Source organism: Neocloeon triangulifer, unplaced genomic scaffold (genome assembly GCF_031216515.1).
Source record: "Neocloeon triangulifer isolate White Clay Creek 2 clone unplaced genomic scaffold, ASM3121651v1 ptg000006l, whole genome shotgun sequence".
NCBI classification, from domain to species: domain Eukaryota; kingdom Metazoa; phylum Arthropoda; class Insecta; order Ephemeroptera; family Baetidae; genus Neocloeon; species Neocloeon triangulifer.
In genome coordinates, this window is record NW_026775549.1 from 4,251,799 (window position 1) to 4,272,826 (window position 21,028).

The following is a 21,028-nucleotide window of genomic DNA, read 5'->3' on the forward strand; positions in this document are numbered from 1 at the left end:
GTAGCAGCAGAGATATTTGTATTTTAGTGTTTTTGGAAAAATCTGATTTCCCGGAAAAGCACCCAATATTTTTAGCTGAAAATTTAGGAGGAAGCACCTTTTTCCAACCCCAACATCATACATGAATTTCAAAATGGTAACTTTTCATCAACAATCACACCCAAATCATTCCTGGATCCACCCTGTAAGATTTTACAAACGATTGTTTGCAAAATTTTCGTTCCCAATATACATTTTGTATATTTTCTAACTACTCCAGAGCCTGCTGGGTTATACATACATTGTGCTATTTTACACTACAAATTTTCTCAAAAAGTATAATTTTTCAATCATATGGTCCACTGTCTTTGAGCTGCACCAAAACTTAATTGCGCGGAAGTGTAAAGTTATAACAACTGATTATACTTGGCAGGAAAATTGTTAACTAATGAATCTTGAGAAAAAAAAACTGCATCATTAGCCTAATAATCTATAAAAATGGTACGAAAATTTAAAAATGGAATACAGGTTGAAAAATATAAAAAGCAACTTGAAAAAAATATTGAAAAATAGTACTTATGAACATGGGCTTCTGTCACCAAATAATAAAAATATTGACGTGGAGATAATACGATCGTTAAGTGAGTGATCACGTGGATTTTATATCACATTTTACTTCACATATCATTTGCAATTTTAACTCTAAGCGAATTTTGATTCTAATAAACCCTCATAAAATATTCCTTGTAAATGTTATGCTGTTTTAGCTTGTTTTGATTGATCACAATAATTTTGGGAGTTAAAATTCTGCACGATCCCTACATCACAAAAGCTACATCACTATTTAAAAACTATAAGGGTTTGATGTCGAAATAAATTTTGGCAATCATTTTTTTTTTATCTAGACATGTCACATCAGAATATTTATGAGACGGTCCTCATAAAAATGCAGTGTTACTACCAAGCTCGATCGGTTTCTCTCAGACTCGTATATGAGATTTTATGTCACCGTTATTTTGTCGTTGGTGCCATAGCAATCAAGAACGCAAGAAACAAAAATTATCGAAAATACTTAAAGATAAAAAGTAAGATTTGTGCTGGGTTTTTTTTCAAATAAAAAATTTACTACTATAAAGAAATTTTTAAAAAATGTAGGAAATTTGTTTAATTTTCAAGGCGCCATATAATCTTTTGAATCATTTTCCCTATTTACCATTATTACGTCTTTGATTCCTTGGTAGCAACGACTGCCACACAGTTACCAGTGACTTAACTTATTTCAATGGACAGAACCGATCACGATAGAACTACGCTTTTATTTGAGCCCTCCGCGTGTGACATCTAGATCCTGCAATCGCTTATGAAATAGAGAGGAGCAGGAGTTTGGACCGAGGCATGACACCCTCAGATTACGTGCACCTTGAAGATGTTGGACAGCTCTTCAATAAGAGTCTCATTGCGATAGGCCACCCTTATGTCGGGAACATTGGTGCGTGTGATGTCGTTTCCAGCTACACCTTCCTTGGTATAGTTAGGGCCAAGCCAAAACTGCTTCACCTAAATTATAAAATGAATACGTCAAGACAAAATAAAATCAAATCTATTTTCACATACCCTGTGAGGGAATCCGCTCATGACAACGCTATTTCTGGCCAATTCACACATGTCACAGCTGCTTAGTTTCCACACTTGGGCTGCAATACTGTACTCCTCCATTAAAGGTTCCTGAAAAGTTATTTACGTTAGAGAGTGAAGGTATACAAAATACGTCATGTACTTACTTTCGTAAAATGAAATTGGAGAGGATCGTCTGTAGAGAGACTGACACATAAACCTCTTGCCAAGTATTCGGGCAACGGGTTGCGATGGTAGTTGAGGAAAAGTGAATTGTTGCTAAGTGGAGACATGGCAATTCCAATCTGAGCCAAGTAGTAGAGATATTGCAGCACTGGAACCTAGAATTGATATAAAGATTTTGCATGAAAAATTAGTTGGCAATAGAGGGCTGAATCTTACTTTTCTCAACAAAAGGCCGTGAGAAATATTTTCAGCCATCATGAATCCGCACACAAGGTGCTGAATAGGCCCTGCTTCTCCGCAGTGAGGTCGTAGCACAAAAGTATTTAAACCCCTCTCTCTGCAATCCAAATTTTTTTCAAATAAGGAACTTGATTTCCTTTCAATCGACGACATACCTTCTGAAATTGTTCAGCACAGCTAAATTTGCCCACATGTAGTACTGATAATAAGCATAGGGAGGATTCTCATCGTCCGACCATTTTTCAGGCGTGTTTACTTCTTTGTCGAACAAGGGGTTTTCTGGCTTACTCTCGTCATCCACAGAGTCAAGTCCAATGACGTATTGCAAGAATTTGTGAATATAAGGGTGTTTTGAAGGGTTGTTTGTTGCCTCAAACAAGGGAAGGAAGATATTGCTCAGGACTTGTTGGAAATTGTTGATGATTTTGTTTGACTTGAAAATGTCACTATAAAATTAAAAGATTAGATAAAACAAAGCAAAAAATAAAAGTTGCTTACTAAAGTCTTGGCACTTGAATGAGCCAGCGAACATTGTCGGAATAAACGTCGTTCAAAACGGCCCACTTGGCCAGTTTTTCCCACTCGTCAGGGCTTTTGCCGTAAATAGAGAGACGTAACTCAGAGTTTTGGTATTTGCTTTCCTCCAGGTCCGATGCAACCTCCTGAAATATGAAAGTTTCAATAAAAAAAGTTGAAACTATCAAAATTACAAATAATCAACCTTAATAATCCTGGCAAAATATGTGCCATTCAGATAATTGTCGGTTTTTAGGAAAACTTCTCTCAGTCTACTTTCACCAATAGGGTTGTATTTTGCATTGAACTTGTCAAAACGGTGGAAGGTGTTGCGGTCAGCATGGACATCGAGCATGTCCACAGTCAAATCGAAGGGGGTGAGGTTCATGGATTGAAACACCTCCTCCAGAGTCATTTTCTCCCCCGCACGAGTGATGGTGACGACTTCGTCAGCATGATTTTTCAAGGTTTTCTTAATGAAGCGCAACAGGTGCTTCTGGTTCATACAAGAGGCTGCGTGGATATGGGTGTCCACCTGAATTGACATTTTTTTGTTTAATATGCTCATAAAAATCTGCAGAATAATTACTTTTCTGATGTTGTAAAAGTCTCTGTGAGGAACGGCTTTTTGAGCTGCCAGCTCCCTTAGCTCATTGAGAAGCACATGCAGTTGATATTTCGAAGATAAGTACGTCAACCTGCGGTAGCAAAAGGATTTCCTGTTGGAGAGCAATGACTGATAATTTTAACAACAATGAGTTAATTTTCTTAATCTCACAATGGTCCATCAGCAATCATAGCGCACAACATATTCATGTCACTAACAAAGTTTGCCAAATCATAATAAGGGTAGTTGCGAGCATTTCCACTTGCTGCATTTGCCTCGTCATCGTAGACATGAAAAACACCACGGAGTGGTTGGATCACATAATTCTTGTCCTCGGGATATTCAAGTTCCCACGGGTCAATTTGAGAGGGTGCGTGCACTGGTTGTTCTGAAAGTTTTTTTTTTAAATTCACTTTTATTCATAGCAGACAAAATGATGTAGGATACTGATAAAATTTTATTTACTTTATAAAGGAAAAAGTAATATTTACATGATTTTCAATCATAAATTATCTTGTCTGGTACTGACGGATAATTTAAACAGCATTTATGACAACACATTAAGATAAAAAAATTAATGTGAAAATTAAAATGACTTCCAAATTGTGAATATAAAAAGCAAAACTTGGACAATGCTCAGTTCGGAAATAAATATTTGTTAATACCTGCAATGGTTTTTCTGTCATCGTGCGTAATGATATCTTGACTGTAGTCATGATGTGTTGGCGGGTTGGAGGTGCTTCCGTCCATGGACCGAAGGAACCGAGAAGTTATTGTTGGAAAGCTCTGGTTCGAGATTGCTATGTAACGCTCTCTGATGCGCAGTGCCTGCACCAGCAACAGCGATGCGTGGTGCAAATCTTCCAGTGGCACCTGTTACAAAACACAATTAATTGAAAAGCTAATGTGCATTAGAAAAATTAAATTGAAAATTTAATTTGTATAATTGGTATTATATGAAAAGAGCAGAAAATATGGAAGGTTGCAGCATTTTTCCTTGGTTTATCATTCTTTGCTGCTTGCGTGTGTGCAGCTTTTCTAGAAACCACACAAAGCAGAAGAGCTTCCCGGCGCAGGGCGTCTCAAGGGAGCCGCCGCTGGTTGCATAACCTCAAACCAAACGCAACTGGATAACCTTACCAAGAAGATTGCTCAAAGCAATACCCAATATCACTCATATCTTGATCAAAAATATATTTGAAAAAAATTAGCATGATCATAATATGCAAACAAATAAATTTAAAAAACTTATATTTTATAATTGCAGTAATAAATCAATTAATTCCAATAATTGTGAGTTTTTATTTGCTGAGAGAGATAAAAAGTCTTTAATCGGATTTACTTTAATAGAGATTTGACGATATAATATTAAGCACGCAATAGGAAAATGACATTTGTGGTGCAGATTTGAACATGAGAGGCTTCACTGTGGCCTTCCACTTATTTCTTGGTCTGTGCGCAAATGTCATTACTTCTGCCGCTAATCCGAAACTTACGCCACTTGTATCTTCGCCGCTGATCGAAACCCTCTGGAAATGGGGCACAAAGTCATGTTCGTCCAGCTTGAAGGCGTGATCACCATCGTCAGGGACGACTCCAACCGAAGGTTCGTACTGACTTCTGCGGTCCTCCAAGTCACGGGCAACTCTACAACCAAAAATACAAATTTTGTAAAAGAAAAAAACTGAATAATTTTCTTATGAATAATTTAGATGGATTAAAAAGGCGGGAAATTCCCCGATTTGTGAGGTATTTTCATACCAAATAAGGAAATGATCATTTAAAAAAGTAAACAAAAAATAAATTGGGTCAAAAATGTTCTCACATGACGAAACCTGTTTTAAATAAATTAATATTCAAGACCTGAGTGCGTCGACAATTTCTTTCGAGGAGCGTTTCGAGTCCTCAGCCAACCAAAACATGACTGAGACAGGTGCACCACAAGTCGGCTACCTGATCCTCACCCTCCGACATCGATCGCGGCACTCAGCCAACCAACGCGCCGATTCATTTCATTTTCCTACCACCGTCGCTGGCCACGTGATTTTCAGCCGTCGACAACCCCCTTTATCAAAATCAAGCTGCTATATGCACGGGACAAGGTCGCGCAACGCGGCGTTTGCAAAAAAATAACACCGCCCCTTGCAGGTGTCGGGTAGGCAACCAGCTAATCCCTGCGGTCCGAACGGTTGCATAACCAGCAATCCTCACAAGTGGGAGAGCAAAATTTTCAACAAATAGTAAAAAATATTAAAAAATAATAAGTCTGTGCCAAAATATTCGTTCCACAATTTATTTTAATTTAATGACGATTGATTACGAGCTCGAATTTTAATCATGAAAATAAAGTGTAAGTGAGAAGCAATCTGGCAGAAAAAATCCAGATATATCAATTAATTTTTCTAATTTACCTTGAGAGTTGACGCTGGATAAGTAATTTTGTTTCAAGCTGTTCAATAGGGAACTGGGGCACCTCATACGGCGCAGACAGTTCATTAGGGAGGTCCTGTGAGCGCGAGATCGAGTCACCAGCCTCGCCTAGGACCCGAGGAATGCCAAAAGCCGTAGGGCTGTTGAACGCGTTTGGGCTTTCACAAGCTGAAAACAGACAAAAACAGAATATTTAAAAACAATAAATAATAAAAAAAAAAATTATTAAGTCTCATATACCTCTCATAAATAAAAAAGGTCAATTGAAAAAGCTTTTGACGAATTCAGAATTTTCGTGAAAATTGATTTATCCAAAACAAATAAAATTTTTGTATCAGATAATTTGAAGTCCTGTTCTTGCATTAGAGTTAAATTAACGGATTTAATGAAAGGTCACCTTGTACCACAATCTCAGTTTTCAAAAACATGTTTGCTTAAAAACTTAAGAAAATTATCTAATCTTATCTACTTTAAAGAAATAAGTAATTATTATACCATTTTAAAGCTGATAAAGAATGACGATTCGTATAGCAATTAAAAAATGACAATTTTCTCAAGTTTCATTTTAGTATTATTTGTGGTATAATTTTTAAAAACTGTTCCGTAATATATTAAATTAAGTAGGGCTAGTTTACGGAGGAAGATTATGCATTTATTTGTTTATTTATTTTTATAAGTTTTAGCAGAAATTAGTGATATTCTCCCTGGTCTTTTTCAACTTTTAATAATAAATAGAATTAACCGTGATAAATCCATAAAAATCTTGGCACTCTAGAAAATTTCCTAACACGCTAGGGACAATAATTTAAAATTTTAAAGAACCCCCTTCGTGTTGGAGCCGTCGCGTCTGCACTTTGTCGTCACGCAATTACATTTCCATTCACCTCTTCAACACAATGAGAAACAAAGAACTTGTCAAGAATAAATTGAGAGAAAGTCACCAACACATTATTATTCTCCGTCAGATCGAGCCACAGGTGAATAATGAAAGTGTGTTTTCCTCCAAGGGGGTGCGAAAGTCTGGCACGGGTCCAGCGAAAACTACTCAACCCCGAACGACGCACAGCAAAATCTTATATTATTGCACTCGCTGCCCGCAATGCGCCATTTGTCCCAAGAACAAAAGAGGCTCTCGACGATCGCGAGCGCTCTCAAAAACTGCGCCAGTCGCTGAATAATGAGCAGTGAGAGACCGAACGAGTAAACACGATAACGGGGATAGTTAAATATTTATCAAAAGGGGTCTCAACATATAAAAACGATATGTTCTTGTTATCAATTGAGGATGGCGAAAGACGAGGAAAATCTCCCCCTCTCAACCACTCAGGCACGTGATTTAAGTTTCCTTTTCCTCCAATTGTAAATTTAAAACATATTAGCTAGTTGTAAATATTTTCACAAACGCGAAGTTAAAAATATGTGTTGAAATTTTAAGATACGAAACAAGAGCGGTAAAAACTTGAATCAACATGGGGAATCTCGCCAATCTTATTGTTAGTTGTTGATTCGGTCAAGTGCGCAATAGTTGCGATAGTGAGCAAGTTGATATTTACAAGCAAGCAAGCAACATTTTTAAAATTATCTGCTCTAATATGCGTTACAGGCGGTTAAAAATAGTAAACAAGCTCAAAAAATCGTAGATCAAAATCAATTTTAATCCTGAATTAAAATTTACTGAAAATAATTAATAATTTGCAAAGTTTATAATTTTTCGTAGCCAAATAATTTTATTTGTGAGTTATATACTTGGACATCATCAGGACATCATGCACAATGTTTTCATGCTTTGAAACGTTTCTCAAGTTCCTTTTATTTATTAATCCTTCCCTAATCAATTCAATTTCATTCGCCTCTTCGCCTCACTCCGATACATTTGACAATGAAATTTTTCAGAAATTTAAAATATTTTTTCTCATTTTAAATAATTTCAGTAATTATTTCTAAAATGTTTGAATTTTTGTAGCAAAATAAATTAAATTTTCAGCATAAAAGAAAACAATCCAACGCAATTTAAAGTGACTAAAGAAATTCCAAATCCCGTTATCACTCGCTGGATTTAACCAGCAAAGTTTTTTTACGTGTTTCCTCACTAACATTGCAAAACTCAACATTGCAACCGGCATTGGGTTTTCCTGCATGGTGTAAATAAAAACATCAAGTTGAATTTTTACCGGAAAATGTAATTTTCAGCTAAATATTGAAGCGTGTAGAAAAGTAAAACCGGAGTCTATGAAATGAGTGAAATAATTGAAGGGTTTAAGTTAAAAATAATTTGCGTTCACGCATTGAAAATTTTGAACGCTGCAAAAAGCCGACATAAACGCTTTCTCATGGTAAACACGCCTATTTCCCAAGACATGCGAACGACACCATACATTAGCTGCACGTGCAGAGCGACACTCTTTTAATACATACGCGAGGGTCGGCAAGAAAACTGTCGGCCTGACCTGGGTAAACATTTGACGGAATAATCTTTTACTCCGCACCATGATAAACATGCGCAGAGCTAAATTTAGCAGAGAAATGGATTCTAGAAACCCAGTCCGTCTAGAGAGGAGGGCTTTTGCGACGCCAAGTTCGGTGCCAAGACCCAGAAAAAAATGCAATCTGCCAATTCAAGCCAAATATCTTTCAGTGCCCGGCAGACGCCCTTAATCTTTTATTTGCGCGCCGTCCTATAATTGAGCAAAATTCTTCTAGAGTCCTAGATTCGCTTGTCGCCACATCAAAAGCCACTGTTTAGTCGTTAGTTAAAAAGTAATTTATTTTACTACTGTTTATTTTTTTGGCAGACTTTCTGCTGCCAATATTAGTTGTAAAACCGGCTCTAATTTTTGACTTCGTTCAATTCTTGTTCTCTAGCAGAATTAAAATTTCCGATATTTTGCAGAAGTTTTAGTTTGAGGTTTGTATTATGAAAATTTGTGCTGATACTTTTATTAAATTAACTACTTTTGTGGATAAATTATTTTTTACACTTTAATTTTTTCATCTTGCAAAAAATTTGATTGCAAAATTTGTCATTTGCCAAATCTTACAAATGTTAATTTTTGTAGATGGCAGCAAAAAAACATAAAATTTTTAGAAATAATTTCATCTAAAATAAAAAAATGTGAAAAGCAAAAAAATCTTATTATCAATAAATTTTTGGCGATATGACCTTTTTGTTACAAGATATTTAAATTTACAGAAAAGTCGCTTAATTTCCTGATTTAATTTAAAAGCTCCTGTCAGAAATAAATGCAATTTTTAATTTCCCTTTTTTTCAGATTTGGTTAAAGGAACAACAAATACTGAACCTGCAGGAACGTCGGTGTCGACAAATGAAGAGACCACCAAAAGATAGCCAGGGTTCTTGTTTTTGGTCGGGTGGTCGTCCTCGGACCCTGAGGACTGATCGCCACCCACTACGATCCCCCGCGAACACATTGTGAAGAAACGACCTGGCCAAGCAGAAAAGACTTCTTGGAGGTACAATTAAGGGAAGAAGAAGAAGAAGAGCTGGCGTGTGCGAAAGCAGTGCTGGCCACACTCGGACTGCAACAAACAATGGCCGCGGCGAGCAACAAGAGGCCGCCTGCTAAGAAAGAATGCTATTTTCGGCCTGCGCGCCGCTCCTAATCAACAAATAACGAGCCGGCTCGCTAAACACGCTTTCCCTCGAGGTGCGAAAAAGTTTGTCCTCATCGGTGACTGATCGTCGCCAAAATAACAAGTTCCAGAAATATCCCTGGAAACTGTCCCAACATGCCACAGCAGCATTGGCAAAAGTCGAGCGAGGAAAAAACGGATCGACCGCCGCGTGTTGTGCGTCTTGCCAAATTATTTTGTCTGCAATGCGCCAAACCGAGTTAATTAATGGTTAAGGTCAATTGAGGTTGTGAGGATCAAGTGGTGAATTCCGAATTTATTCTGATTAAATTTCAATTGTACCCATTTCAAGTGGCTGCGAAATTGATAAAAAGAAATTATCAAGCACCGTATAAATGGACCTGGTTCAGTGGAATATCGGATAAGATCAAATCTTTGAACATTGAACTTGTATTTTTTCCCCGATTGAAGGGACATTTTTCGGCCCGTGTTTCCCCGTTGCCAGGACAAAAGGCCTTTTATTTTTAAACATAAATTATAAAAAAAATTAAAAGTCAACTACAAAATGCAATTCTTTTTGAAAGAATCAAAGGTTCATAATTTCTTTAAATTTCTGGAATTAATATTGAATCAAAATTTATCATTAAATGTGTAAAATTTATTTTTCCTGTGGCAACACATCTGAAAAGGAGCACAATTATAAATAATTATTTAAGGTCAAATTAAGAGTAAGTTAACAAATAATAATATCTCGAAGAGGCATCCTGGATAAAAGATAAAAAAAACGCTAGCGTTGGGAGAGTTGTTTCCATTGCACAGATTAACCTGATGAAAAAACATTCAAAATTTATATAAATAAAATAAAGTTTTATTTACGTCAACTTCAGATGCAAATATTAGATGCATGACGAGCATTGAATTGAGAATGAAAATTAATATTCACGAGCGAGGGTTGATTCGTGGTGATTTGAATTTAAAGTCAGCTTTTCCTCGATGGGTTTTGTGACTTGTTTTTTGTTGAAGAGAAAACTATATCCTGCTCTACATGTTTCGGCTGCAGCCATAATTCATGAGCTGTGAAATCATTCTGACAAGAATTAGTATAAAAAATTAATCTGTTTAATATAGAGTTTTAAATAAGAGTTTTCCGTGAAAAATTATTCAGTTACATTTTTCCCGCAAAACAATTTTTAACATAAAATTCGACATTGAATTCCGAAATTTTTTTCAAACTAATCAATTTTTATAATGATTTTGGTCAGGATATTGAAACGTGAGTTTTCAGCGAACCTATCTCTGTGGTGGTTGAGAGAAGACTAAATTATTTTTCGGTTGGTTTACGGTTTTTCAGGTAAAAAATGTAGCTTTAAATAATTTTAAAAGGAAAATTGATATTTTGAAAGAAAAAAACCACTTAAAAAAAATATTGATTTTTGTACTAATTCTTGTCAAAATAATTCCACAGCTCATGAATTATGGCTGCAGCCGAAACATGTAGAGCAGGATATTGTTTTTTCTTAAACAATAAACAACTCACAAAACCCATCTAGGAAAAGCCGACTTTAAATTCAAATCACCAAAAATTAAATACATGAACTCCAAGTTATAAAATTCAAAATTAAGCGTGCGACTTATTAAAACCTTCCTTAATGATAAAAAATATTTTTATCTCTGTGTTTGCTTTACAGAGCACGGAAATAGTATGTTCGAGAGCAACACAATCTATGATAGGCGGCACTTCAAAGGTGTCAAGCAAAGGATTGCAAAGGATTATGTGTGCAAAATTTCTAGAACCTTCGACTGGCAAAAACCATTTTTCTTAATTTGCAGTTAGGTTTCGAGTAAATTTTAAATCATTATTAAAAATGAATTAACATGTTATACCAAAGAAAATTATTTTAATTTTAAATGGATCTTAATAATTTAATTAGATGTATAAAAATTAGACAATCATTTTCATGAAAAAACCTTTTTTTTCTAAACGTCATTTACGTTTTACTAACTAAACAAAATTATCTTGCTCTACAGTAACACAAACTACAAAAAAAGTTTTGCTAAATTTATGATGTAGCAAAAACAGCAAGTATAACGCTTCCTTGCAAAAAAATAATTAAATAGATCAGATAATAAAAATTGTGTCACAGTCAACTTCTTCTTCCGCAAGTATAGTTTTCTTAAAATAGCATAAACAAGATAAACTGCTTTCACAGTTATATTCGTATGGATTTTATTTTTGAGCAATAAAATACGCCTATAGCTGTCTTTTACATGAAATGCGGATGCATGAACTACAGCCGCTTTCAAAAGCTGAACATTTTCTTTATTTCAATAGCAATTATCAAAAGCTAAAATATTATAGTATGGAACAAATTATATAATATTTGAAAAGTGTTAAAGTTATCAAATATATTTTTATAAGCACTGTTTTTTGTGTGTGCACATTTTTGTTGTCTTCCAATTATGTACGATTGCTTTCGTTCATTATTGTTTTCATTAAACATTGACGTACTCAATATCATAATACAAGTTTAATGATAACGTGAGCTTTATTTACTGTAATTTTAATAATATATGTAGTTTTAATTTTAATGAATATTTAATTATATGTAAAAATTTATTTTTACTTATTAATTGTTTTTAAAATTTCTGTACATACTCGATTGCGTAATTTGGTAACTAAAAATTACTCGAACTTGAGGTCAACAAGGGGGTCGATAAATTTGACATTTTAAACCACGCCCCCGGCCTCCAGAAGGGTACCTACCATCATCTTCGGTCGAACGTTCTCCTGAAGGCCTGCAGCCAATTATTTCGTCTCCGTCCGTGTCAAAAGAAGCGGGAAAATGAGACGGCCGCTCTGGAGTGGCCACCGTATGGCCTTCGGCCTGGACAGCCACGTTCATCCTTGTGAAGAAGCGATATCAAAGTCCTGTTCGCCGATATTCCTCCAGTCCCGGAAAGTGTTACCACGCGATTGATGCATCTGCGCGGCTCCAGCTGGATTTGACATGTCGATCAGTTGCTGCAACCACCGTCCGAGGGTGCCACCATCCACTCGGTGCCGCGTTCTCATTGGCCCGATTCCCGATTAGTTCCGCTTTTCCTCCACTTTTTGGCAGCAGCTCCGTTCTCCGAGCTCCTCACAGCTGCAAGGAAACAAGGGCCGGACCTGAATTCTAGCTAGGACATGGCTGGAATATTCGCCTGTTCCTCGAGATCTTCGTCGAGCTTGGCCCTTCGGCTGTTGGGCAAGCGAAACTCGACATGCAGGGTGTGTTTTACCACCAATTTTTGGTTCATCTTGCTTTTAAAAAAGCGGCGAGCCGCCCGTGAAAATGTCGGTTCCCGATTTGCAAAAATTTGACCTGCAAAGTGCAAGCGCTGAAAGGCCGTATTTTATCTTTTAACTATAAATAATATCGGTTAAATAGGGTGTGGACTCTCTCACCCAACAAATGTAGCATCTTCTGCATTTCTTATCTTCTCTGTTTCTTACCGTTAAAACAAGTTTTGTGTATAGTTATTTTTGCAATGGGCATCTCGCCAGTGCATAAAATGTTGCACCAAAATCTAATATTAGCTGATTAAAATGTAATGGGGAAAAACACGATGATTCTATCTGTTCTCATGATTTATTTTTACAATTTTCAGGTGCCGAAATCTCGTTTGCAGAGCAGTTTGGGTAAGGAAACTATAAAATACTGCAATTTTTCCATGATAATGTTTTAATCATTTTTTGTTTTTATCGTAATGTCTTATTCTATTGTGCGTTTAGCTGGATCAAGGCATAGAGCTGCAACTTGGGCGCTTCTTAACCAGACAACATCACCTAACAGGTATTTTTAATTAAAAAAACTATAGGCCCTTAAAGAACGAGTAAAAAAAATAAAATCTTTGTTGCAGTCAAACTCTGACAAGTCAGCAATGGTTAGTTCCATCCAGAAGTTTTCACTCGTCCAGGATTCTATGTAATTAAATTGCATTTCAAGTTCTGAAAATTAATTGAAATTATTCTTATTAGGGGATGACGTTAAAATTGTGAATGTACCTCCTTTTGCTGACTCAATCTCTGAGGGTGACGTCAGGTGGGAAAAAGGTACAAATTAAATTTTTATTAATTTCATTTCCTTGACTGAAATTCCTACTCTGATAATAGCTGTTGGTGACTCTGTTGTTGAGGATGAAGTTGTTGCTGAGATTGAAACTGACAAGGTAAATATTTTAAAATACATATCGGATAAAACCTGAATTAATTTACTGTTTGGAATTATTTAGACCTCTATCCCGGTGCCTTCACCAGGAGTGGGTATCATTGAAGAGAGGTTTGTTGAAGATGGAACGACTGTGAAAGCCGGTCAGAAGTTGTTCAGAATCAAGATCACTGGAGCTGGAGGAGCGAAGCCGGCTGCAAAGCCCGCCGCAGCCGAGGCTCCTGCTGCAGCAGCTGCTCCTTCCGCCGCTGCCCCTCCTCCTCCACCCCCGGTTGCTGCCGCCCCATCTGCACCGCCTCCACCAAGGCCAGCTGCTGCCCCTGCTGGACCCATGACCTCGATCCCTGTTGCTGCCATCAGACATGCTCAGGTGAGGCCAATTGTAAATTAAATGAATACATATTACTAAAAATTCCAACAGGCCATCGAAGCAGCCACTGTTAAGTTGCCACCTGCCGATCCGACCACAGAGATCACTGGAACTCGATCCGAGCAGCGTGTCAAGATGAACAGGATGCGGCTGAGGATTGCTCAGCGTCTGAAGGAGGCTCAGAATACGAACGCTATGCTCACCACTTTCAATGAAATCGACATGAGGTGCAGACCCAAATACATAATAAGGTCATAGATCTTGAGCTATTATTTTGCTGCAGCAATTTGATGGAATTCCGTAAAGCCAACTTGGATGCCTTCCAGAAGAAACACAATCTCAAACTGGGCTTCATGTCAGCCTTTGTCAAAGCTAGTGCTTATGCCCTTCAAGATCAGCCTGTTGTGAATGCCGTCATTGATGCCAGCGACATTGTCTACCGCGATTACGTTGACATCTCCGTGGCTGTGGCAACCCCTAAGGTATTAAAAACAAGCAAAGTTTTTTATGATTTAATTTTCTCAAATTTATAAGGGTTTGGTTGTTCCTGTCCTGAGGAATGTGGAGGGCATGAATTATGCCGACATTGAAAAAGCAATTGCTGCTCTCGGAGAAAAGGCCAGGTCTGGTGCTTTGGCTGTTGAAGACATGGATGGAGGCACCTTTACCATCAGCAATGGAGGAGTGTTTGGGTCCCTCCTAGGCACCCCCATCATCAACCCTCCTCAGTCTGCCATCCTGGGCATGCACTCGATTCAAGAAAGGCCTGTAGCCATCAAGGGACAGGTGAGGAATTTCAAAAGAATTTTGAAACGTATCATTGAACCTTTTCTTGTAGGTGGTGATTCGACCCATGATGTATGTGGCTCTCACGTACGATCACAGGCTTGTTGATGGCCGTGAGGCTGTGACCTTCCTGCGCAAAATCAAGGCGGCCGTCGAAGACCCCCGAGTTTTGCTGCTCGGCTGAATCAATAGTTGAGCCCAGAACAGCCTTTGGTGTTGTATAGTTTCCTCATTTCATTGAATCCTGTGACGCGCCATTAATTTTCTATAGGCAAGGAGTCCTGCTGAGATGGAGGCTCTCTCAGTAGTCTCAATTATTTCGCTGAGCAATCTGGTTTTACTTAATCTTCATTTTCCAGTCTTGTGCATTACTGATTGACGAAAAATAATGCAGGTTCATTACTTTGTCTTTTGTTCTTGCCTACGTCAACACCCTTGGTTCACTATTTCTTCTAGTGCAATTAATTTGAAAAAAATAGATGATTATTGTCTTGAATTATTATGCAGTTGCACGACCATGTATTACTTTAAACAAAGCTGAAATTAATAAGTCACGAGGAGCATTTGACAGACAGCACATGTATGAAGAACTGAAAGGCATGCTTTACAATGTCAAGCCTGTGAACGCCATAGGTCAACATGTAATATAAAGGTGTATGATAAATTGCAGTGAAATTATATGGGAGGCCCTGCAATGAATTGAATGGGCGCCGTCTGTATTCTTTATTTTGTAAAGTATGCACTTCATATTAAACATTCTACAGTTTAAAAATATTTTTTATTTGCCAAAATAAAATAAATAATCTGCAAAAATTAAAAATAATGAGAAAATAGAGGATAAATACAAATCCAGTGTTGGCAAAGGCGGCCGCCAATGAGGGAAGAGAGGTTTTTTTAAGTTTGCCGCGCTTAGTTTCACAAACATCTGACTGACCTTCACTACAAACTTTGTTTTCTCGTTAGTGAATGTTTGTGTTCAAATTTTGGCCCATATTATGGACCAAAATGTGTTCGATCAGATTTTAATGTCATAGATCACTTTTAGTTTTCTTCAACGCATCAAACTGGTGAGTTTTATCCATTCAATGGCGCGTCGTAAAATTGCGCAATGAGTAGCTTGTTCGCAGCAGCTTTGTTTTGCAGAAGCAAAATCGTGCATGAAATGGAATGCGATCCGAGCCGCTGCGCGTCGATTGACTATAAATGTCCGTTTTTTAGTCCAATGTCGGTTTGCAGGATCAATAAAAATGTCAGCAGACGGTGCAAAAAGTGAGGATTTCGACACTGACAACGATCCCGCCAAAGACATAGGCAGCGACGACGAGGAAGAAGATTTTGAGGAGGAAAAGAATGGTGGTATGATACGCTCAGAAATGATGAATGACTCACCGCAGAGTAAATTCTGACTCATGCGATATTGTGATTATTTACAGTATTGAAGGTGAACGGATTTGGTGAGAACGGTTTTGGCGAGGACGGCAAGAAAATCGACTTCTACGAGGACGCGCATTCATTCAGCAGCAACTGCCAAGAACGATACAAGTGCCACCACTGCGACAAGTCGTACAAAAATCTTCGATCACTAAATCAGCATTTTAGGGAAGTGCAGGTGTGTAGGGTGTGCAAGATGTCTTCGCCGAGCATAGAGGCCTTCACTAGCCACATTCTTGAGGACCACACGATTGGTGCCCTGTGCGGCTTCTGCATGATCAGCTTCAGATCCAGGGCGCGCCTTGTGGAGCATGTCCGGACTCACACACAATTAGCTTTAAAACGGCCCGAGATTAGAAGTGTGCGAAAGCCAGCAAGTATGAATCTAGTGGATATTTTTGTTGTTGTAACAATTAAAGTCGTTTTTTATCAGGGGACATGCCCAGAAACTGTAAGACGTGCAAACAAGAATTATCTCCTTTGTCGCCTCACACTTGTCATGCAAACACCTGCAAGCTTTGCCAAAAGCCTCTGAGGACCAGAAATGAGTTTGAAGTGCACATGATGCGACTCCACTGCTCCGAAACGGCCTGCCAGTTTTGCGGAGTAAAGTTACCCTCAACGACCAATCTCATTTACCATCTCAAGTCTCACACTTCGTTAAGGTAAAATATAATTTTTAAACTCCATATTCACTAAAATATTTATGATTCTTTCACTTTCAAAGGTACCCGGCCTTCAAGTGCATAAAATGTGGACTCAGATTTCGGTCCGAGATTAAACTCAAGCAGCACGATTGCCACCCCATAGCATCTCCAGACGCTTCGCCCTCTAAGGACCATTACAATTCATCTCTGAATGAAAAGAACGAGAAAGGGTAAATTACCCTACCTTATTTTCTTAAATTCTTAAGGAAAATAATTTTTCAATTTTTAGATCAAATAGTTCTCATGCAAAGGAACCGAAGGTGCATTCGCCTGCAGAAAAGTCCAGTGGTTTTGAGTGCAATTTCTGTGACCAGAAACTCAAATCTCGGTCAGAGTTGGACCATCACGTAAAAGACCGCCATTCTTGTAGGTATTGCAAAGTGTCTTTGAGGAGCCAGGAGGACTTTGAGAGCCACATGATGGACGAGCACTCGAGCAAGGATGAGTGTCAGTTCTGCAATCGGAAGTTTGTGACGTCCTCTGCTCTACGAACTCATCTCAAGATCCACACTTCGCTCACCTACAAGGTGCATCGGTGCAGCAGGTGCAAGCAGCAGTTCACCAGCCTAAAGGAAAAGGCAGCTCACAAATGCCAGAAGTTTCCTTGTGTCGACTGCTCGCAGACGTTTCCCTCCGACACTGCCCTGGAAACCCACCGCAACAAGGAGCACTCGGACAGTACAGCTCTGAAGTGCAACCTTTGCCTCAAGTACTTCATGAAACGCAATGCCTTAGCTGTGCACATGAAAACGAAGCACAAGAACCTTGAAGATGAATAGGCTAACCGATCGATGGTGCAATTATTGCCAAAAGAGGTGAGCAATATTTAAATGACAATTTATTATGCACACAAACTAAATAGCAAAAATCATTTATTTTTAATCTTTTCAGTATTAATATGCTGTCTCCCGTTCATTTTTTATCAATCAGCCCCCACGGCAAGCATGATGTATTATGGGAGTGCGCAACTCACAAGTCTTTGGATTGAAGTCCTTAGTATCAAGGCTCCTTTTTTGTGTAGCCATGCAGGTAGTTATAGGTGTGCCTAATTTTTAAGACAAAACTCCAGGTCGCTCTCAAATTGCATTTTTTTTTCATAGCCATTTTTTTCTCTTTAAGGTCGGCGGCCATTTTTTTATTTGCCAAGTCATTTTTTTGACATTCCTTAAATGAAGTTACTTATTTCAAGCAGTATTCTGCTTAATTGTCACCAGCTTTCACCATTTTTATTTTTGATTAACAACACCACAAATGTGATCGATTGCTACTGTATTGTACTAAATTTACTCGTAATTTTTCTCTTAATAGTCATATAGTGCACTAATCACTAGAAGGATTTTAAAATGACGAAGATAAATGCAAAGTTATTTTTTAATTTTATGTAACCACCATCACTAAAAATACATCTCTGGCGATATTTTATAAAAAAAAAACTTGTTTCATTTACGCTTTCAAAATGGCTTTTAAAAAGTAAGTTTTATTTTTTGAGATTCAATACAATTTGATTGTTTTGGTAGAAAAATAATAATTGGTTTCAAGTGACTAATTAGCTGGCCAAAAACATGACGCACAAGATGCTGCTTTAGAAGCGAACAGCAGGGCGGGATGCCAAGTATTTTTTGATAGCAGGCAGGTCCTCGACCTTGGCCTTCAGAGCCTGGAGTCCTGGGCTAGAGGCCAAAATGTCAGTGCCTGCCATGTAGTTCAGATAGTCAACCAGGCCAGCGAACCAGAAGTCGACCCAGGTCAGCTATAAGAGATATTTCAGAGTTTTTAAATTGGGGTTAATTTTAGTTATTTATTTTACCTGTCCATTTACGAAGTAACCACCATTTTCCTTGAGAATAGTTTCAAACTTCTCCAAATAGTACGGAACCGTGGTGTTCAAAGCCAGCTCCTTTTTGGCAACTTTGGCCTCCTCGTTGGCCTCGTAGTGGAATCCGGCCATAGCTGGAGATGTAATAAATTAAAATATACTTCCAAATAAGGCCATATTTTTTTTACCGGTCCTCATATCTCCAATGGTGTCGACAATAATGTCGCATTGCAGCGCATCAGATTCGTCCTTTCCAGCAAGTCCAGCCTTCTTCGCCAAGTATCGGCAAATAGCCACAGACTGGTGAAGGGTTTTGCCATCGATCTCCAGCACCGGCAATTTTCCGAAGGGGAATGCTGCACAAGATAATGGATAATAAATAAATATAATGCAATTAAAACATTTTCAATTTTCACATACTTGGCTTTCTTGGAGCAAACTGCTCACTCGTGAGGCGCTCGTCCTCAAACTCTGTGCCACTGTAGTGAAGGATGTAGCGGATGGGCTCGCCAAGGGCGGTCACGTCGAAATAAATCAGTTTAGTTGGGGCCATTTTTGGGCTGCGAGAAATAATTCAATATTTAATCACTTATTATTTTATGTATGGAAGCATTTTACTGTTTTTAAACGAATTGTATAAATTTTTAATATTTTTAAAACATCAAAAAACATTTAAAACCTTAAATATTTTTTGTACTTACAAATAAACGTGAGATTCAATTAATTGCCGGCTTTTTGCAAAGTTGCTGTTCGCTTCCAGAACGTTCTGCAATATTGCGAATTGCTCGCAAGTCACATGACACAATTAATAACAAACCAATGAGCGTCTCCAACGTGGACGCAACACCAGACACACCTTCTAATTTTAATCTTGAGCGCTAAACGCACGAGTCGGCCATGGTACAAAATATAGGAAATATAGTAAACCGAAATTATTTTTGGTGTTGTGTTATCTCATATTTTCTTGTTGAGTATATTGCCCTTTTGTTAATTTCCTTCCACACCTTTAAAAAGTCATAGATTAAGTCAGATTAAGTTTATAGTTTACATAAACAGCCTTATTATAGAGGTTTTGATAAGAAAGAAAGTTTATTATTATTTATTTTAAAAATAAATTATGTTACTTTTTGAAATAAAAAATTTAATACATTTTTAATGTATGATTACGAAGAGTTTATTATTTTTTTATCTGCAAAATTTAAAATGACACAGCAGGCCTCTTTTCCAAGTACTTGCTGATAGCAGGAAGAGCATCAATTTTGGCCTTCAGCGCCTTGATTTTGGGAGCGGCACTAAACAAATCTTCTCCGGCCATGTGGTTCAAGTAGCCAGCGAATGCTGCAAGGTGAATATCAGCCCAAGACAGCTATCGGCAAGAAAAATATGCATAGGCATTAGACATCAGAAAATTAAAATACCAATTTTAAATATAATTATACCTGTTCATCTTTCAAGAAATGACCTCCGTTTTTGGCAAGGAATCCTTCAAGTTTTCCGACCAAGTAATTTGCCTTGGTGATCGCGTCACCGCGCTTCTGCTTCTTGACCGCTTCGTCCTTTTCATAGGCGAACCCGTGAAGAGCTGTTGAAATGAGTTAATTTATTTTAATTTTTAAATTTTATTTTGTAATACCATTTCGCAAATCCATGATTGTGTCGACAGCAACATCGCAGGTTCCCTTGTCCCACTCGTCCTTACCAGCGAGGTTGAATCGGTTGGCCAAGAAACGCGCAATGGAAATAGACTGGAAGAGGGTTTTTCCCTCAAACTCCAGAATAGGGAGCTGACCAAGTGGGAGTTCTTCACGCACATTTCCAGAATATGATTATATAAATATAAATAGTTAAAAAAAATTATCAAACGCATACTCTCTTTCATGGTGGCGAAAGTTTCTCCTGTGACCCGAACATCTTCAAACTCGACCCCGCCATAAGAAAGCAGGTACCTAATGGTCTCACCAAGTCCTGTGACGTTGAAGTATGTGAATTTAGCAGGGGCCATTGCTAAATCTGGCTGGGCAGAGGTTTTGTCCTTGGAACGACTTTAATAAAAAAGAGAGCAATCTAGAAAATGGAATCTAATATATAATATGCGCCCTACCACTGCCACGATCGAGAGATAAGGAGCGGCAGGTACATCAAACTTTTATGATAGGGCAGAGTCGAGATAAAGAAGTTTGGTACTTAAATTTTCGGCTCCTTTTATAATCATTCATGATGAAGCATTTTTTTTCTGATTTATAACCATCAAGTGCTATTAATTTATGATGGCTGCTACATACTCATTTATTCTGACATTCATTAAAGTGAAATTTCTAAATGCATCACTTATTACACTAATTAACAGTGTGTAACAGAAGAGGCTGAATCACGTCAAAATTTGATTATAAAGATCTTTAAACTGGAAATAAATTAATACCAGTGTAATTTGAGGCCATGATTGATTTATTTTCATGAGCAATTTGTGAGTAATACAACAAACGTATTACAATTCAGCATGGGATGGAAAATATTCGACAATAACTTGGAATCAATATAATTTTA

At 37.7% G+C, this 21,028-nt stretch overlaps 4 protein-coding genes across 7 annotated transcripts; 2 read left to right on the forward strand and 2 right to left on the reverse strand.

Moving 5' to 3' along the window:
• Positions 1-439: 439 nt before the first annotated feature.
• Positions 440-12,146, reverse strand: LOC132194384 (AMP deaminase 2). 3 transcript variants are annotated; one of them, XM_059615621.1, is made up of 13 exons: positions 11,928-12,146; positions 5,554-5,740; positions 4,639-4,789; positions 3,808-4,015; positions 3,314-3,530; positions 3,125-3,254; positions 2,741-3,070; positions 2,518-2,681; positions 2,175-2,465; positions 1,996-2,116; positions 1,761-1,934; positions 1,594-1,704; positions 440-1,536 (listed from the first exon to the last, which is right to left on the reverse strand). In XM_059615621.1, exons 1-13 carry the CDS (start codon positions 12,064-12,066, stop codon positions 1,384-1,386), a joined length of 2,376 nt encoding a protein of 791 aa, XP_059471604.1. In that variant the 5' UTR covers positions 12,067-12,146; the 3' UTR covers positions 440-1,383. The 3 variants fall into 3 exon arrangements, with proteins under 3 accessions (XP_059471604.1, XP_059471605.1, XP_059471606.1); XM_059615622.1 differs by lacking the exon at positions 11,928-12,146 and adding an exon at positions 8,872-9,126; XM_059615623.1 differs by lacking the exon at positions 11,928-12,146 and adding an exon at positions 6,518-6,741.
• A 130-nt stretch (positions 12,147-12,276) lies between these two features.
• LOC132194387 (dihydrolipoyllysine-residue succinyltransferase component of 2-oxoglutarate dehydrogenase complex, mitochondrial) lies at positions 12,277-15,302 on the forward strand. Its single transcript, XM_059615626.1, has 11 exons — positions 12,277-12,434; positions 12,815-12,845; positions 12,939-12,999; positions 13,067-13,131; positions 13,185-13,259; positions 13,320-13,375; positions 13,439-13,744; positions 13,796-13,971; positions 14,028-14,226; positions 14,279-14,530; positions 14,583-15,302. The coding sequence occupies exons 1-11, from the start codon at positions 12,351-12,353 to the stop codon at positions 14,712-14,714; spliced, it is 1,437 nt and encodes a 478-aa protein (XP_059471609.1). The 5' UTR covers positions 12,277-12,350; the 3' UTR covers positions 14,715-15,302.
• Positions 15,303-15,438: 136 nt separating this feature from the next.
• LOC132194388 (zinc finger protein 26-like) lies at positions 15,439-18,085 on the forward strand. Of its 2 annotated transcripts, XM_059615629.1 has the most exons (8): positions 15,439-15,597; positions 15,767-15,886; positions 15,964-16,072; positions 16,130-16,338; positions 16,395-16,626; positions 16,689-16,838; positions 16,898-17,483; positions 17,560-18,085. In XM_059615629.1, the coding sequence occupies exons 2-7, from the start codon at positions 15,778-15,780 to the stop codon at positions 17,445-17,447; spliced, it is 1,359 nt and encodes a 452-aa protein (XP_059471612.1). In that variant the 5' UTR covers positions 15,439-15,597; positions 15,767-15,777; the 3' UTR covers positions 17,448-17,483; positions 17,560-18,085. The 2 variants fall into 2 exon arrangements, with proteins under 2 accessions (XP_059471612.1, XP_059471610.1); XM_059615627.1 differs by having other exon boundaries at positions 15,964-16,338.
• A 40-nt stretch (positions 18,086-18,125) lies between these two features.
• LOC132194428 (uncharacterized) lies at positions 18,126-20,550 on the reverse strand. Its single transcript, XM_059615682.1, has 9 exons — positions 20,354-20,550; positions 20,118-20,285; positions 19,924-20,066; positions 19,686-19,850; positions 19,186-19,250; positions 18,905-19,044; positions 18,673-18,840; positions 18,476-18,618; positions 18,126-18,418 (listed from the first exon to the last, which is right to left on the reverse strand). The coding sequence occupies exons 1-9, from the start codon at positions 20,484-20,486 to the stop codon at positions 18,251-18,253; spliced, it is 1,293 nt and encodes a 430-aa protein (XP_059471665.1). The 5' UTR covers positions 20,487-20,550; the 3' UTR covers positions 18,126-18,250.
• Positions 20,551-21,028: the final 478 nt, after the last annotated feature.